Raw genomic sequence first — 19,152 nt, forward strand, 5'->3', positions numbered from 1 at the left:
CCAAAAGGCAGAAATTATGTCAACAAGAGTGTCTCCTGTCAACACAGCGCAGCATACACACAGTACTGTAAGTCAACTACACTGACTTCAGCTTTAGTATACCAACCCTGAGAGAGCAAACAAGCATAAGATGACTCTACAGAACGGTTTCCCAACCTATGGGTTGGAACCCAAATATGGGTCACCATTACATTTCAGAAGGGTCACCAAGTGTCTCCCCAGGTGGCTCTGGCCTCCCTCCTTGCTCCATTTTTGAATTGCCTTGAGTCATCAAGTCTTCCTAAATTGTCAAAATGGGTCCCCATCTGGAAAAGGTTGGAAACCGCTGCTCTACAGGTTGGTCATTAGAGGACTCAACTAGATCCTGAGTCTATCACCTCCTTTCAATAGACTTTATTTAATCAGAGTGCAATAACTTCAACATGAAAGACTGAGGGATCCCCACATTAGAATATTCCATAGCCCAAATGGTTAGAAAACTCACCTTAAGAGGGGTCACATCCCTGTTCAAATCCCTTCTTCCCTCAGGTAGAGGAGGGATTTGAACCAAGAATCTCCCAGATGAATACCCTTATCACCAGGCTAAGAGTTGAGGGAAGTCCGCTTCCTCCCCTGTTGCTTCATTCTAACAGTGTAGGCACATACTGCAAAGAGAGTGTTTGCAGCTGAGAATCCCAAGACAACATTGGCCCCTCCTTGCACTCTGTACTTAGCTGCCTTTTTCCAAGACAGGGGCAAAGTGTAGCACACACTGCTCTCATTGGATATTAGCTTAGGTAGGTCCTTGCCTAGCATGATGGTTTTTGTGAATCACAGTGCAAGGCATCTCTGTCTTCCCATTCATTTCAAAGGACCTTAGGGACTTTACTCAGGGCAGATCTACACTACAAATTTACAGCATCACAGTAGCAGTGCTGTAGCGCTTCTAATGAAGATGATCTAAGACAATGGGAGAGCGCTCTCCTGTTGCTTTATACCTCCCCCACCACCAAAGCCACTATATATGTCAGAGAGAGAAGCTCCCCCTACACAGCACTGTCTATGTGGGCACTTATGTCAGTATAACTACGTCACTTGGGGGTGTGGCTTATTCACAACCGTGAGCGATGTAGTTATACCAAAGTAATCATGTAGTGTAAACCCAGGATCACACTTTATGAATTACAGGAATTTTCTGGGAGACTAAAAGTTATAAGTTGTGACTCAGTCACAACACCTAATTTCTTAGGCTAGTGGTTCTCAACTAGGAGACTGGGGCCCTCTAGAAGGCTGTGAGCAAGTTTCAGGGGATCCATTAAGCAAGGCCAGTTTTTAAATCTCAGGAGCCCAGGACAGAAAGTCAAAGCCCAGTATAGGGAGCAGAAGCCCAGTGCCCTAAGCTCTGTCACCAGGGTCTGAAGCTGAAGCCTGAGTAATGTAGGTTTGCGAGGGCTCCTGTGGTGTGGCGTCCCAGGCAATCTCCCTGCTTTCTACCCCCTAACACTGGCCCTGGTTTTATATGCAGAAAACTAGTTACTGTAGCACTAGTGGACTGTGGAGTTTTTATAGCATGTTGGGCAGGCCTCGGTAGTAAAAGTTCTCAATCCTTTTTTTTCCTATCAGGAATTCAGCAGCTACGAGAGAACAAATCAGATGATAGCTATGCCATTGTCAAAAAAGTCTGCAGGGGAGTGTGGATTCCAGTGTTCAATTGTTTGTAATGATGTATGAAGCAGAAGGTTAAACTGTTTGTAGTCCGGATACTTCAATGCCCAAATCAGCAAGATGCTAAGTACCTTGCCAGGAATGGTGAGTTTTCAGCTCCCCAATGCAACTGTGGGTGCTTAGCTTCTCTCAAAAATGTGGCCATACATCCCAAAAGAATTTAAATGAGTTGGGGTGAATTTCCAGTCAAAAGGCAAAACTCAGGGGGAAATAATTGGGCCAAGATTTCAACCCTTGACCATAAAATACTGAATGAACTGTTTTATTCTTTAATCATTTTACCAAGTTATTCTGGTATTTTATAAATGTTTTTCTGACACTTAAAAGCTTCAACCAGGCTCCTTTAGTTCACCAAGATATGCAACAGTTAAAGTTTCCACCAGACAGGGGGTGCTCTGGCTGACTGGAGCAGCTCTACCTGCTGTGTACCCCATAGGGCTGGAACAGCTCTCTGCTTAGAACAGGCGGGAAGCTGTTCCAGCCCCTACTGGTTAACCAGAACTGGTAAGCCTCACCCATTAAAAGTAAGGCTTTCCAGTTAACCTTTTACATCCTTGTGTGGTGGACCATCTGTTTATCATTCTTTGATATTCTTTGAAACACGAAAGTTTAATCTCATCATGCAATATTTCTTTAAAGTTCAACCTAGAATCTTGGAATGATTGTTATAGGTCAGTTTTTCACAATTATATTTTAATACCTGCCTGGGCCAGTTCCACATTGAAGGCTCTCAGAGCAAAAGCAGAGGTGCGGGATTCTGCAGGCAACAATAGAGAACACAGAAACCCTTCATAGTCACGTTTCCTATATATGATAAACAAGAGAGTACATGTCATTATATGTAAATTGAGCATTCTATTGGTAAACACTGAATTTACTTCTAATAAGAATAAATTGCAAGCTCAGCTAGTAATACTGACCAAAACAAAAGTAGTACTGTGAACAGTTTAAAAAAAAAAAAAAAACACATTTCATTCATTCCTCCCAGAATGCAATCCAAACATCCTATGCACCAACTGGGAGCAGCTATATCTTTCACAATCAAATTGAAAGATTTGCCCCAGATCTCCTGACTGCCAATCTTGTGTTCTAATCACACAGTCACACGCAGAAAATGTAATATTTTATTATAAAATACAAAACTCTTTGGACCTTGGCAGAGGACTTTTCGCTGGACAGTGATTTCTGGCTATGTCTACTCCTGGTGCTGGAGGTGTGATTCCCAGCTTGAAAAGACATAGCCACATTAGCTCTCATAAAATAATAGCTAACCATAAAATGTAGCTGCAGCTACATGATCTGCTTGACAGGCTAGCCAGCCCAACTACCTGCCTAAGAACTTGGATGAGCAAGTATTCAGGGCATTATGCAGCTACCTTGTCCCACCACTTGTACTTCCATGCATATGCTTTATTTTTTGTTTGTTGGCTCAATGAACACTAATCCAAGTAGGTCTCCTCAAGCTGAGAATCAAATTCCCAGCTCAGATATACATATTTTGTTTGTTTGCAATTCCAATCATAGCATAAAATTTACGGCTATGGCAAACTTACTACAGGTAATATGCTGCTGATCTAAAGTGATATATATTCTTTTGATCATGTGGCTATGCCATTACATTAAAAACAACTGCAGGACACGCAACCATGCCATAAAGTGCAGAGTCCTACACAACTATTCTTATTGCAAGCAGAATTCAAAATCATCCAAATAGTTAAGGTGCCTTTTTTCAGCCTTCCATTCACATTAGGGTGAAATTTTGGTTTCAGGGTTCAGCCCCTAACTTCAAAATCTGGGCACACATTTATTCCATTTCAGGAGAATTGTTAATTCCCGCCCACCTCATTTTAATTGCATTTGTTTCACAGATGAAGTAAAAATAAAAAAAGTGGGCAAGTTTTAACTATTTAATTATTAGAATCAAAGCAAAAAGAAAACTAGAACAAATCCCTGAAAAGTACTTTGGGTGACCTTGGGCAGCTACTTTATAAATTTATTCTGGAGCCTGATCCAAACCCCACTGAAGGCAAAGGAAAGATGCCCATTGATTTCAGTAGGATTTTGATCAGGTCATTAAAGGGCACTTTCATAGCTAATTACACACACAGCAAACATTCCTCAGATGAGGCAGTTTTAAAGGAATACCATCAATTTGAAATCGTCATTTTAAAAGATGTGTTAAAGAAGTATTACACCTGCCCCTGCCTCAGGACTACTGGCCCTAAGGTCAACTGAGGAGGGCATAGCTGGGGCCTGGACCAATAGCCACAAGGGTCTTGCCAGCTGCAATGTGTGTGGCTGCAGGCCTCAGCCAAAGGTCTGCTCCCACCCCCAACTGCTGTCCCAGCCTCAGCTCTCGCGCTCTCTCCCCTGTCCGTGTCCCTCCATCCCAGAGCCAGCAATTAACATGTGTGAGAGGGCACCAGGTCAAAAGCCTGGCGACCGCTATTATAAATAATCCACTGTCTCAAGAGAAAACTTCCCTCAACCTAGCAGTGTCTACGCTGGGAGTTGGAATGACATAGCTGGGGGGAGCGGGCCTTTCAGCACAGGGCCGGTGGCTTGTAGAGTAGGACTGTGCTACCCCTGGTAGCAATCTATTGTAGGAGCGGTTCTTTACGACCCTACCAATCAGAAGGTGCTACCGGTAGCAGCTCTGCACAAACCACCGGTCTCTGCTCTTCTACGCGCAGGCGGGCGTCAGGCAGCCTCCCCATCCTCAGCCAGACCTCGAGCGGGGAGGAGGGGCCCTGCCCCGGCGAGCTGCGGGCGGCCCCGCGGGGTGGGCGACAGGCAGCCTGCGACGGGTCATGGGGAGGCCGCCGCGCTTCAGCCCTGCGCCGGACTCACCGCAGCAGCTCGGCGCAGTAGCGCACCTCTCCGCCGGGCCCGGGCCGGTTGGAGCCCGCCGCGCTCCCGCGCCTGCCAGCCAGCCGCGCCAACCGCTCGCGGGCGCTCGGCCCCAGCCGCTGCCAGGAACAAGTCCCGGAGCGCGGTCCGCAGCGCAGCGCCATGGCGGCCGCCATGCTACCTAGTGCGCCGTCCCCGGCCCATCCCCCTCTGCCGGCGGGGGCTGCTCTGCTCCCGCAGCAGCGACAGGGGGCGGGCGCTGTGGGCATGCTCAGTAACGGCTGCTGAAGCCAGTGCCCTTACTTGGCGTAAGAGTCTGCGCACTCCTGGTGGCAGGGGTGGCAAAGGGGGCCAATCGGAAGAGGGGTGGGCATTGACTGTCCTGGGAGATCCAGCAGCTGGCGGCAAGGTCAGGATAGTGCTGAGGGGCCAAATCAGGGATGGGAGGAAAAGCTAGAGCTAAGTTCCGGGAAGAGAGGCGGGCAGACAGGCAGAGACCAGGGGGTAACGATTACCCTCGTGGACTGAGGCCAGTGTTTGAAAAAAAAAAAAAAAAAAAAAGCAGCGGGAGGCTGCTGGTCAAAGGGACTTTTTATTTCCCATTCTACAGGACAGTACCTCTCAGCATGGCCTTCCCCAAGGGTGAGTTCTCAAAGCCACAGGCGTCCCAATAGTCACCGCAGCTACCATAACCTACTGAGGTGCGGCTGAAGGTGAAGTGCTAGGGGGAAGTGGAGGAGTTTGTTTGCCAGTGGGTGTCAAGCACCTATTAATTTTTCCGTTGGGTGTTGCATTCCCAGAGCACTCACGGAATCAGCACCTATGCTTCTCTCTTAGCAACAGATGTGTGCAAATACATCTCAGATTTTTTGATCTGAGGAACTGGGTCTGGCCCACGAAAGCTCATCATCTAATAAACCATCTTGTTAGTCTTTAAAGTGCTACATTGTCCTGCATTTTGCTTCAACTACCCCAGACTAACACGGCTACATTTCTATCACTATTCTGCAAATACATCTGTATCAATCTAATAAGATTATAACACAATTTCTACAACATGAAATTTTCTATAGATGCTCCTCCATCTCGGAATAAGCGGAGAGAATAAACAATATGTGATAGATAATAGATTCAGGCGGCTTAATGCACTATTGGAAGGCGCTCAGGTGCGACAGTGATGAGCATGGTCTTAAAACATACGTAGAATAGAAGAGTTTTCAGTTGCTCAGTTTGAGCCTACTATTTAGAAGTGTGGTGTGTTACTAGACAGCTCTAGAAGTGTGTAAATTGTTAGTAGTTAAATAAGGTTCCAGAAGATGGCACTCAAGAATAGCTCTTGTAAAACCAATGAAAACAGTTCTTGTAAACCAATGAAACTTGTGCACTTCTGCAAATGGTTTCCTTAATGCAGCTCTTTGTCAGCTCTTAACAGTGGCTCCTCACAGTTCTCAGTGCTGACAATTCTCACAATTTGATCGTCAGGCTTGCAATTTGGGGTATGTGTGTGTAGGGTTTTTTACCTGTTCAATGAAAACAAAATGAATGGCTGCCTATGCTCAAATTTTCCCTTATTCAAAATGGCTACCATTTCTTACTACTGTCAATAGGAGTGAAGCAAACAAGATGGCTGCCACTTCCTTACAGACTCTGTATTGGGAGGGAGACTGCCCTCAATAAAGTTGGCTGTCGCTCCCACTGTTTTTAGTGAGGTTGAAACCATGCTCGCAAGTACCATCGCTGCCACCCTGCTAAGGTCCAAGGGGGCCAGATGTGAGGAGCAACAGAGCCCCTGTGAAAGGTGGGTGAGGAGCAGGGGGATTGTGGAGGCAGGTGTGGGGAAAGGCTGCAGAGGATAGTGATAGAAGATGGTTAGGGTACAATGGCTGCTTCTCTAGCTTGGGGCTGTTGGTGGGAGAGGGAGGCAGTGTTGCCAGATCTCCCGAATTGATGGTGCATGATTTTGATGCCTGGAGGAGGAACTGTTGCAATGACACAAGAAGCAACTCTGGTCCCACAATTTGCAGGGCTGGGGATAAGGACAGTGCTTTGTACAACAGCCTGGAGTCTAAGGACATGGATCAGCTTGGCCACTAAGCTCTCTTTTCAGGTGTGGCCCTACAGCACAAAGGGGGTCTTGGAGCAGAGGGAGGAAGGAGTTGGGGAGAAACTGTTGCTGTGTAAGCTGATCAGATATCCTGTTTAAACCCTCCTGTACCATATTTAAACCCTCCTGCAAGTGTCCCAACTTTTTCTTTAAAATGGGCAAATTGTCCTGTATTTTCTCATCACTCACCCACACCCACACACACACACACACACACACACACACTCCCTCCTACATTAGTACTAGCATGTCCTGCTTCTGGCTGTGTCCCTGCATGCCACCATCCCATGCAGCTAACAACAGTGGGGAAGGGGGGTGTCTAGTAGCCAATGATAGGGGTGTGTATGCAAGGCAAGTGGTGGGGTGAAGTTATAGTGTATGGAGCTGTTCATTACCTGTACTGGTCCATCAGAGAAGCCCCTACTGTGTGCCTGCTGTCAGCCTCTATCCTGTTTCCAGCTGACACTGGCTGTGAGCTGTGATGGTTGGAGAGTGGTCAGTTACATGTTGCCTCTTGTGCCTACTCATTTGCCCTTTATGTTTTTAACTTCTCACTGACATCTCCTTGCTTTGCCCCTTCACACATACACCAGCCCAGCTGCTTCTCCATATCCCTATCCCAGTGGGATGCATCTCACTCTCAGCTTTGTGCAGAGAACCAGTCCCTGATTGGAGTGCTCTACTCACTAACAACCTGGTTGGCAGACTCCTTCCTTCCCCCAATGCTGCTGGCTGAACAGGTGCTCTGGGAAAGACCAAGATCCTCCAGCCCAAGGAGTTGGACAGGAAGAACTAAGCCTACATGTGCCAAAACACAACACAGTGCTGGCTTGGGAAACCTCTCAGCTAATCTCTGGAGTGATGTAATGAGGGGAGATGTGACTTCCAGCCTGTTCATACCTCAAACTTGAGGGCTCCATAGCAGCTCTCCTCCTCCCAGCAGAAGCCCCAGGGAGCTTGCTACTCCATCCCCTACATTCCCTAGGCACCCTCCTCTGCTGAGCCACCTCTCCTCTCTGACTGGGTTCCCGGAAGCCTTGCAGTCAGCTTCCTTGGGCCCTGGTGCACAGTGCATCCTTATGGCTTAACCTCTTCCTGCCTATGCCATTGCCAGGGGAAAGGAGGTGGCTGGCTTATGTCCATAGCCAGCAGCAGCCTGGAGATGTTAGCTGCCTTGTGACACTCTGATGACAGGAAGGGATAAATGGCTTGCAATCACAGAGAAGTGCGGGGGGGCGGGGCGGGGGGAGGTAGAAATTAACTCTGCAGAGATACAGGCCAGATCATCTCTTTACCCTCCCTCCCCTGCAGCTGGAAGCAGTTCCTGTCCCTTCCCTCTGGCACAGTGATGGAAAGGCTGCTGCTGGCAACATTCTGATATGACTCTTGGCAGAAATCTGAGGTGAGGGGCATGTGACCTTCAGGACAAGTTGCCTTGGGAAGATGTTGTGCCAGGTTCCTAGAGAGGGGGGTCTGTCCCAGGGGTCTTTAAAGATAAAAGGATATATAAAAATAATCCAAGTAGGTAATATTTCTTTTTTAATAGGGACTCAGTCAATTTGATGTTAATCTGAATATTTGTGTGATTTATGGCCACTTAACTTGAATATGAGTGATTATGCCACTTGTCATGTATTCAGCATAAGGAAATACGCTCACCCTATTGCTGGGTACCAGGCAGAGAAGACCCATGAGAATGAGAGGAGTGGTGCCCCTGGGTCCTAGATAAAGAGATGCCAGGGCAGCAGGTGGTAAGGAAGTGTTACTGCTAGGTCAAGACTGTACTAGGAAATGCATAATTTTTCCTTACCTCAGTGAGGAGAGGGTTAGTGAAGTCTCCATCTAGAGAATCAAGGAGTGGTCTGCATTTTCATACACATATATTGGCATAGCAATAGAATGGAGTTAAAAAGTCTAAAGACAGACTAAAAACATGGTTTCATTAAAAACAACCTTGTGTTTTGGGGGATCTGACTCATTAATTTTTATCTTGTGAAGTAAGCAATATCAGGTTCTTATTTTATGGCAATGGAAGCCAAGATTCTCAACAAGTTTAATAACTGATCCCTGTTTGAGATTGGACACACAAAATACAATATTTGAGCGGGATTGACAATTCAGGCATTTACAGAACCCATTCCTGTGCTCAGTCCACTATATGATACAGCAACTATGCCTATCAATCCAAAATCAATCTTTGTATTCCAAATCAAATCTCTTTTTAGTTTTTGTAGCTCATAATCTCCAGTAAATCCCCTGAAATAACCCAACACTACTTTCAGTGGTGTTCTTTGTAACATGTTACACGATTGGGGCTTTGGATTATGAACTCTTGGGAGTAGGAACAGTTGTTGTAGGCCAATGAAACTCAGACTTCAGAGGTTCAGGAGCAAAATTAGTGATCAACATTACCTTAAAAAAGCCACAGTAGTATGAATTCGTTGTTTTATTTATTTATAGTACTATATATTCATATTTAAACAGTATGACAGGAAACATGTTCAGTGTGTGTACTTGTCTCACAGCAAAATGACCTACCAAGTATTATTATTTTATCAACTACAAGTGGTTAATATGCAGTAAAAGCATCCTGGTTGGTTAGTAACTTAGACTGATTAATAATTAAACCACACAGTGTTTTAATATTATGTGTAGCAAAGAGCTGCAGGAGACATAATAAACAGCCATTTGCAGTTTGGGACCCTCAGTCTCAGTATCACTCTTACAGGGTATGTTTTCACTGCACAGGTAAGTTAAACTGGAGTTACTTCTCTCTAGGTAGCCTAACTCAAGTTAGAGTAGCCACATTGTAGAATAACACTTCAGCCACTGTATTTATATTAGTGCTGCACTCACCCTGATAAATCTTAATGCCACACAGAATGTCCCATGGTTCTTTACATTAGAGTAAGATGAAACATTCTGTACTTTCCCAGTGAATTGTGGGACAAGTTATCTGCCCTTTTGGGAGTCACAGAGGCTGTCAGGGTAAGGAATTGTAGAACTAGCAGCATGCAAGTGTATTTACTCTGCACATTGCAGAGTGGTCATATTAGCTCCTGATGATTTATGAATACTCAACTTATGATCACTCAAGCTTTAGCCTCCCTGTGACAGGCCAGCCAACTTAATTGAAAAGCATCGTAACAGTACACTAAGGGTGTATTTGTGAATGGGATTCGAATTAGTTGACATTGCTAACTTGAGTTGTCTTTTCAGTTAAGACAAGCCCTTATTCTGTGATTTGAAAAGCATTGTTTACATTTGCAATGCTGTATAATTAAAAATAACATTTTCCTTCCTATTCTCAGATTAATCACAAAATAAGATAATGGTGGTATTTCTGTCCCTATCCCCATCTCAGTCACAAAATAAAGTAATGGTGATATTCCTGTTAGATTTCAAACCTCTTGTGACAGTCCTATTTGGAAGATCCTTACTAGCTGTTCTGTTGCATACAGGCCTAGGAAACAGTCACAAGAAGAAAAGGACAGCAAATATTTGACCTCCCAGTTTGCCTAGAACAGTAGCCATTTTGAAAACCAGTGAGATTTGGTTCTCCAGCAACTAGAAGGACTGGGAGCCAGCAACAACCAATCAAGATCTAGCAGGTGCTGCCTAGTATCAGCAAGTCAGTTTCTAGCTAGAGCCTTGGTGTCCAACATGCTAGCCACTAGCTACATGTGGCTATTTGGCCAGTTGAGTGTGGGTAGTTCACTATAGCAGTAGACACTATAGTGGCTACTGCTTCAGAACTGGTTGGACACCCCGAGGCTAGAGCCAGAGAAGTAGGATAGGGTCATAATTCAAAATGATCTGGATAAACTGGAGAAATGGTCTGAGGTAAACAGCATGAATGAAGTTTAATAAGGACGAATGCAAATTATTCCACTTAGGAAGGAACAATCCGTTTCATACATACAGATTGGTTAAACACTGGAATAAATTGCCTAGGGAGGTTGTGGACTCTCCACCACTGGAAATATTTAAGAGTAGGTTAGACAGATGTCTATCAGGGATGATCTAGATAGTGTTTGGTACTGCTGTCAGGGCAGGGGATTGGACTTGATGATGTCTTGAGTTCCCTTCCAATTCTAGGATTCTATAAGCAAGGAAGGATGTTTCCTGGACTATTGCTAAATGGCCCCAGTTTAGCCTCTAGCTATAAGGAATTCAGGAGGAATCCTGCTGACCCAATTCAAGAGAGGAAATTTATTCTCAAAAGGCAAGAGACTGTTTTGTTTATAATTGGACCAACAGGGCAAGGAACTATATCCTGGAAAGATTTTGGATCCTGTGATCTAGCCAGTGGGCTGAGCTACAGAAGACTTACGAAAGTTGGCTGACAGCCTGTTCGGAGCATTTGGAACCAAGAGTTGCAGTATCATGTCTGGGTCACGGGGATATTCAAAGAGGTAAATCCAACACACCATGCCACAGTTGTAAATATTATGGAATATATGGACTATGTAATGTACTTCTTTCTTGGCTAACTGCCTGAAAATTTCCACAAACATATTCTTTGGTTTTATTTTCCTGTAGTAAATTAGTTAAAATAAATGGACAATTCTGTGTTTCAATGAGCAAATCAGCAGAAACACTGTACAAAATCATCTTTCATCTTCTTAAAATCATTATAATTAGCAATGAAACCTTGTAAAAGATATTAAAATGATTTTTGTTAATATCAAAATGGCAATAACCTGTTAAAATTGTTAGTTATTAGCAAGAGAAGACTAAACTGTGTGCCTTATTAAATAGTGTTTCTGCCCTTATTTTCAGGGCATTGAATTTTGCTATTGTTCTAATTAAAGGTATAACAGTTTCCTTTAAATAGACATATCATGTATCACTATTGGAAAAGCTATTTCAAGTCTGTACTGATACTAGCAAGTTAGACTTTATTAGGATTGTGAATATGTACCTATTTACATGATTAACTGATCAGCCTGGGCTCATCGGTTAATCCTAACAGTTCCATGCAGCAGCAAGGAGGGAAAGGGGGGGGGGGAGAGGAGCCAGTGTTCATGGGGAACTGATATGCTCTGATACAGAGGAAGTGGGAGGAGGGGTAGGCACAGGGAGCTGGCTTAAAAGCCAACTTCCTGCTCATGCCAGCTCCTGCAGAGCTGCTTCCCATAGAGGCATCAGTGTGGGGAAAGAGGGGGGCAGGTGAGCACTGGCTCCTGAGGAGCCACCTGCCCCTCCACGCTGCTGCTTTTGTATCAGAGGTAGCAATGCAGGGAGGAGTGCAGCCAGGAGCTGATGCTTGCAGGGAGCTGGCTCCCAACAAGCACTGGCTCTCACCTGGCTCCACTGTGTGTAAACGTGTAACTGCTGTAAATTTCAGCAATTACACATTTACAAAAATAATCACATTTCAACATCCCTACCTTTTGTTTTGTCAAATAGTGATTCGAATTAATCTTTCAGAGAGCTGGATTTACTTAAAACACAATAAAAGCATAATTCAGTGAGAAGGGACTTCTACAAAAAACAGAATGGTTTTCAGTGATGTCATAATGTAAAAGACCTGCAGATTTTTTCCTCCTCGGTGATCATGCTTCATCACCTTGTTTTCAATATCTCTCCAAAATATAGCTGTACCTGATGCATTTTTTCTTTTAAAAAAAAAGAGAGAGAGAGTCTCGTGAAACTCTGCACCCTTTAATGCTCTCAGATCCTTCGTTGCATTCACTTGGCCAATATGCTGGTGAAAAGAATGGCTAGTAAATCTGTTCTAAAATGGATAGCTGTGCTGTCATAGACCCGATACTTTTACATGTAACACTAAAATTATTCAACCAAAGCCTTAAGTGATGCTTTAAGTTACAGGAGTGCCCTGCTAAAACATGACCAGCAGCAATAATTTCACTTGCTTAATCCAGTAACAAACTAATACATGTAATAACAAAGACATTTTTTAAACCCAGTATCTATTTCATGTAATGGAACCTCTAAGACTTTAATTACATAGCAGAAATCTCAGACTTTCAAATCTATTGCTATTGTTTCAAAGGTTAGAAAAGTGATCATCTTCGTCACCGCATTATCTTGTTAGTTTTATGATTTTGCCAAAATAGATATGATGTGCTCCAGAGGCAACACAGATTGTGAGGCTCCTCACAACTCCTTGGACTTAACATCAAAGAATCTTGTCTGTTCTTGTTGTGGATTAGGTCTCTAAAACCAACAATCACTGGCACATTCTTCTGCAAACCTTGCTTACTCTTTACAGGCAGCAACAGGCACACATCAACTCCTTATCCCAATACTCAGAGCATTCCTTGTGGTGTCCAGCCCCTTATCCACTGAATGCTCATAGAATTACCAGAATTACTGTTATTCCCAAAGGAACAGTAGACACCAGTTTTTAATATTCAACTCAGGACCTGTGTTTTGCTTACCACCATAGCACTCAGAAATATTTATAGTGAAAACAAAAATAAGTTTACTATCAAAGATTAGAGATTCAAGTGGCAGAGAGTAATAATATTCTAAGCAAATGGTTACGTATAAAACAAAACAAACCCATAACATGAGACCAACCGTAACAAGAGATGAAGCTTAAGTAACAGGTTAATATCCTATCTAAAGAAAAGTTTGTCTCACCCAAAATTCTCTCTTAACACTTTAACCAAGAGTGATTTCTATTTCAGTAATACAGATTGGACCTCTCTGGTCCGGCAACCCTGGGGACCTGACTGGTCCTGAATGAGGGAATTTGCTGGACCAGGGGAGGTCTCTTGCTACCAGCCTCCCAGCCCACCTTCCCTCCCCGTTGCCAGCCCTAGTCACCCCGCTGCCAGGCTGCCATGCTCCTGTGGCCACAGCAGTCGGGCTGCCACGTACCCAGCGCTGGCCCCTCTACTGGGGCTGCCACATCCCCAGCTAGGTTACTGGGGCTGTCACAGCTGCCATGTTCCCAGCCCCACTACTGGGGCTTCCACAGCCCCAGCTATGCTACTGGGGCTCCGGCCCCGGTCCCAGCCCCAGGACCTCTGAGCCACCTCTTTCCAATGGGGTTCCCAGCCAGGAGTCCCTCGTCCAGGAACATCCGTGGTCCAACTGGTCCTACTGGACCACAGATGTTGCCAAGACAATTGAGTCCCAGTTTTTGGAGGTCCAACCTGAACTCCCAAAATGCATTGCCTTTATTCATAGACAAAATTCCCCTGCACATGCCTGTTTTTATCCTGTGTACTCCTTTCCTGTTGATTTCACATCCTTGTTTACATTTGACTTTGTATGCAAAAAGGCATCCATTGTTTTGTCTCACAGTGCAGAGAGAAACATTTCATACATCGTGCAGAGAGAAACATTTCTTTATTTGAAAGACCTGTTTTTCACCTTTGCTGGTGAATAATATCTGGATGCAGAGTCTAAGAATATATTTGCAGTATACATGCATACATTATGTCTGTGTGTCCACAGCTTTCATTTGAGACCTCAAATGTTGGACCAGGATCAGGATATTCTTGTAACCCATTTGCCAAATTAAAATGTTCTTGGATCACAATCTACTCACATTCTTTCATGAATTTCTTCTTGTTAATATCACAACTTTAAGCATATTTAAATACTTGCAAAAGGTGCTGGAAAACAAAGTTTGCTCTTTATCCACAGATCAAGAGTATAGTCCTAGCTTACTACCCTGCCAATGTGTCTCAGCACCCTAACTAAATTTAGGGCCTGATTTAAAGCTCATTGAAGTCAGTGGAACCATTCCCATTTACTTCAGTCAGCTTTTGATCAGGCTCTTATTCCCCAGCTGGTGTAAACTGAAAGGTACTCGATAGTGGGAACTTTTACAAAGATTACCTGGGAACTAAGATGGAGTAGGTTCCTTTCTGGAATGGCTCACCAGTCTGTCAACTTTTTCTGAAGCATTTCAGTGAAGCATAGGATGTCATACCATGAAATAAATTGCTGTAGTGGGGCTTTTCAATCTTCCTAGCTTCAAATGATGGATGGCTAGATGGTTGTGCAAAAGGATATTCATAAAACAGGATTTTGTTGCTGTCATCTCTAGTACAAAATCTGACTACACATAGTGAGGCAGTTAGGACAAAAATTGTAAAAAGTGCTCAGCAATTGCAGTTGGGTCAGGTTTTCAAAATAGTCCTTCTCTGACTTAGTCACCTAAATAAGGGCCAGGCTTTCAGAAGCACTCCGCACCCAACATACTGAGTTCTTTTGAAAAATGTGGCCATTAATTTTGATGTCTAAATGGGAGCTGAGATCACTTTAACATTTGGTTTCAAAGTGGATGCTATGCTCTTTACATTTTGACCTCTCTGAAGAGTCATCCTCATAGTTCACTGGAGCCTTAAAAAACTGTCACCTGCCTGGCTGTCACTACATAAAAGTGCGGATGAAGCAAGCACTGTGTTTTGTTCCATTTTGTTGCCTGTGGTGACATGCTGCAAATGGCACATGTAAATAAGGAGTATTTGAATTGAATTGACCGTGTATAGGCTTCTTAGATAGATAAGATTAGAATCTTTCTGCCTCTATGTTGTATGCAAATGTATTAATTATTAACTCTATCGTATGCATCCCTTCTTGCACCTTTCATCTACTATATATATTTAGAGAGTTTGTATGTCTATCTGGCTGTCTGAGAGTCCATTTGTTCAAGAACTCCTTCTAAACGGTAAGAGCTACGACCACCAAATTTGGTATGCAGCTTCCTCTTATCATAACTTAAAGCAAGGTCAGAGTTTGGTTGTGCCAGGACAATGGGATGTGTATGGAATGAGATTCCATTTGTTGCAAAACAAGGAAATGGGTGTGATAGCAGGAACAATTACACTCATGAGTGACCTCCGGGGGGGGGAGGGGGGCAGCAAACATGGGCAACAATTATATTCGCAAATGACCACAGGGGCAGCAAGCTCTCCAGCCCCCAGGGAACAGCTGCTGACTGGCAGCACAGCCCCGACCACTGTAGCCTGCCCCAGGGAGTGGCTGTTGCATGGTCCCCGCCACCGCAGGGCTCCTGTTGACTGGGTTTCACGGTCCCCACGCACACCCCCAAGGAGAAGTCAATAGACAGCCTGTGTGGCTGAAACTGGTGGGCCCCATCCTGCCCCCCACTCTCCTGCATGCCCCCATCCTGCATGGCCCCATCCTGCCCCCCACTCTCAGGCTAGCCCCAGGGAGAAGCTGACTGTTGGACCCAAGGCCAGCCCCATGGAAAAGCCTGTGCAGCCCCTGCCCTGGCCTCAGGCTGGTTCCGGGGAGAACTGACAGGCGGCAAGGCAGCATGTGTTGCCCCTCCCACCCCCATACTCTTCCGCCTCTGCAGAGAAGCCAGCAGGTGTCTTGCACTGCCCTCGCCCACCCCCTTCCTTCCACCCCCAGGCTGGTCTCAGGGAGAAGCTGGTGGGCAGGTCACGCAGCCCCTGCCACTCTGGGCCAGCCCTGGGCAATGCCAGGTAAGTCTTCTTACATAAAGTCTAGATATGATCTTGCCAAATGACATGCTGTGGCTAGATAAAAAGTGTTCACACTTCCTAGCATGGAGCTTGCACACTAGAAAGCACAATTCTTGGTGTACTAGTCCATACTCATATTCCACAATTGGTTAATGCAAGTCTAGTGTGCATGCACTGGAGAATTTTCTAGTCAGCAGTATCTAATTGGATGGTATGTGTACCATCCCTTTCTTCTAATGCTTTGTGAGGCTATTGAGGGGAGAGCTGTGCCAACCCACCCATTTCCTTCTCTCTGCCTGTGGTATATGTTGGAGCAACTCCTTCAGGATTTACCTCCATGAGTGTTACTTTCTTAGGTCTATAGGTTGCAGGGGTGGTGGCATCATCACTTCCTGCAGTTGTTAGCAGCACCAGTCTGTATGGGTGACCTTGGCAAGTCCCTGGACTTTACAAACTGTCCATCCAGTGAGGCAGTCATAGCTCTCAATGATAGACGAGAGATATGTTCTCCCTCAGTGTGCAGCATGTCCTGGAAAATTATGATATCTGCAGGTCCTTCTCAAAATGGAGCAAGCACTCAAAGTGGAGGCACCTGGATCAGGCAGTAAAGTTGATCTCTGACCCTGGTCTCTAGGCACCTGGATCCTTGGGAGCCCAGATGCTGTTAGTCTGCACCAACTTCAATATCAAGCTACGGAAGAGTCACTCAGGCCTGCAGCGTCCTCATCTGGGAAGCTGAGACAAATTGGATTTAAAGCATAAGTCCTCAAAGGAAAAGATTAAAAAAAGCATAAGAGAACCAAAAACTGCTGCCATGCCTAAACTCATAGACTTTAAGGTCAGAAGGGACCATTTTAATCATCTAGTCTGACCCCCTGCACAATGCAAGCCACAGAATCTCACCCACCCACTGCTAGAATAATCCTCTCACCTATATCTCAGATATTGAAGTCCTTGAAACGATGGTTCAAAGACCCCAAGATGCAGAGAATCCTCCCGCTAGTGACCTGTGCCCCATGCTACAGAGGAAGGCGAAAAACCTCCAGGGCCTCTGCCAATCTACCCTGGAGGAAAATTCCTTCCCGACCCCAAATATGGCGATCTGCTGAACCCTGAGCATGTGGGCAAGACTCACGAGCCAGACACCCAGAAAAAAGTTAGGTCTCTATAGCAACTCTGATCTTCCCACCATTGGCCTATTTACCACTGATAGTGAAAGGTCAATTAATTGCCAAGATCATGTTAACTCATCAAACCATCCCCTTCATAAACCCATCTAGCTTTATCTTGAAGCCAGATAGGTCTTTTGCCCCCACTACTTCCCTTGGAAGGCTGTTCCAGAACTTCACTCCTCTGATGGTTAGAAACCTTTGCCTAATTTCGAGTCTAAACTTCCTAATAGCCAGCTAATATCCATTTGTTCTTGTGTCCACATTGGTATTGAGCTTAAATAATTCCTCTCCCTCCCTGGCATTTATCCCTCTATTATATTTAAAGAGAGCAATCATATCTCCCCTCAGCCTTCTTTTGGTTAAGGTAAACAAGCCAAGTTCCTTGAGTCTCCTTTCATAAGACAGGTTTTCCATTCCTCCGATCATCCTAGTGGCCCTTCTTTGTACTTGTTCCAGTTTGAATTCATCCTTCTTAAATATGGGAGACTAAAACTGCACACAGTATTCCAAATGAGGTCTCACCAATGCCTTGTATAACGGCGCTAACGCCTCCTTATCCCTACTGGAAATACCTCGCCTAATGCATCCCAAGACCGTATTAGCCTTTTTCACAGACATGTCACAATGGTGGCTCATAGTCATCCTGTGATCTACCAGGACTCCGAGGTCCTTCTCTTCTTCCATTACTTCCAACTTATGTGTCCCCAGCTTACAACTAAAATTCTTGTTATTAATTCCTAAATGCATAACCTTACACTTCTTACTATTAAATTTCATCCTATTGCTATCACTCCAATTTACAAGATCATCCAGATCTTCCTGTATGATTTCCCGATCTTTTTCTGAATTGGCAATACTTCCCAACTTTGTGTCATCTGCAAACTTTATTAGCACACTCCCACTTTTAGTGCCAAGGTCAGTAATAAAAAGATTAAATAATAATGGTCCCAGAACTGATCCCTGAGGAACTCCGCTAGTAACCTCTCTCCAACCTGACAATTCACCTTTCAGTATGACTCGCTGTAGTCTCCCCTTTAACCAGTTCCTTATCCACCTCTCAATTTTCATATTGATCCCCATCTTTTCCAATTTTACCAATAATTCTCCATGTGGTAGTGTATCAAATGCCTTACTGAAATCAAGGTAGATTAGATCCACTGCATTTCCTTTATCTAAAAATCTGTTACTTTCTCAAAGAAAGAGATCAGGTTGGTTTGGCAAGATCTACCTTTTGTAAAACCATGTTGTAATTTGTCCCAATTGCCATTAACCTCAATGTCCCTAACTACTTTCTCCTGCAAAATTTTTTCCAAGACCTTGCATACTACAGGGCTACGTCTAGATTGCATCCCTTTTTCGTAAAAGGTATGCAAATTAGACGTATCGCAATTGCTAATGAAGCAGGGATTTAAATCTCCCCCGTTTCATTAGCATAAAAATGGCTGCCGCTTTTTTTCGGCTCGGAGCTTTGCCGGAAAAAAGCGCCAGTCTAGACGTGGATCTTTCGGAAAATAAAGCCTTTTCCGAAAGATCCCTTATCCCTTATTTTAGACCTTCCTTTTTCCTGGTGACAGTGCAATTCTCTGGTCTATCCCTTGTTTCCTCTGGCTGCAAGTCCTTTCCATTCCTATCTTCCCTTGTAATCTTCTTCAACCCATCCTGTATCCTCCTGGTGCTCATTAGGTGTTATCTCCATCGACTTTTCCCCTTTATGTATGGGACTAGCCAGTCTTCTCTTCTTCCTTGCCTTTCCACCTTCAGTGGCCACCTGCTGTATCCCTTCTCCATTCTCCAACTCCGCATACCTGTTCTTGAGCTCTATTTCTCCTTCACTGGCCCATCTTTTCCTCTGCCTGGTTCTCATAGTCACATGCTTCCACTG

General features: G+C 44.6%; 2 protein-coding genes across 13 annotated transcripts in view; one reads left to right on the plus strand and one right to left on the minus strand.

Moving 5' to 3' along the window:
- Positions 1 to 4,774, minus strand: part of NDUFAF6 (NADH:ubiquinone oxidoreductase complex assembly factor 6) — a 36,638-nt gene extending 31,864 nt beyond the window's left edge. For 2 of the 7 annotated variants that reach the window (XR_012901308.1, XM_075920345.1), the window contains exons 1-2: positions 4,555 to 4,774; positions 2,409 to 2,508 (exon numbers count right to left, since the gene is read on the minus strand). Coding sequence is in view for 4 of the 7 variants with exons in the window: in XM_075920345.1 (XP_075776460.1) it covers positions 2,409 to 2,508; positions 4,555 to 4,730 (276 nt within the window). In the remaining 3 variants the exon portion in view is untranslated. Of the gene's footprint in view, positions 1 to 484; positions 645 to 2,404; positions 2,509 to 4,332; positions 4,528 to 4,554 lie in introns of those variants that run through there. The other 5 variants (XM_075920346.1, XM_014578998.3, XM_025190122.2 and 2 more) reach the window with 5 other exon arrangements.
- A 146-nt stretch (positions 4,775 to 4,920) lies between these two features.
- Positions 4,921 to 19,152, plus strand: part of LOC106732738 (tumor protein p53-inducible nuclear protein 1) — a 61,002-nt gene continuing 46,770 nt past the window's right edge. For 3 of the 6 annotated variants that reach the window (XM_075920350.1, XM_075920352.1, XM_075920356.1), the window contains exons 1-3: positions 4,927 to 4,963; positions 6,162 to 6,352; positions 10,919 to 11,073. The gene's annotated coding sequence lies outside the window, so the exon portion shown is untranslated. Of the gene's footprint in view, positions 4,964 to 6,161; positions 6,353 to 7,969; positions 8,061 to 8,107; positions 9,407 to 10,918; positions 11,074 to 19,152 lie in introns of those variants that run through there. The other 3 variants (XM_075920351.1, XM_075920358.1, XM_075920355.1) reach the window with 3 other exon arrangements.

Source organism: Pelodiscus sinensis, chromosome 2 (assembly GCF_049634645.1).
Source record: "Pelodiscus sinensis isolate JC-2024 chromosome 2, ASM4963464v1, whole genome shotgun sequence".
In the NCBI taxonomy this organism is placed as follows: domain Eukaryota; kingdom Metazoa; phylum Chordata; order Testudines; family Trionychidae; genus Pelodiscus; species Pelodiscus sinensis.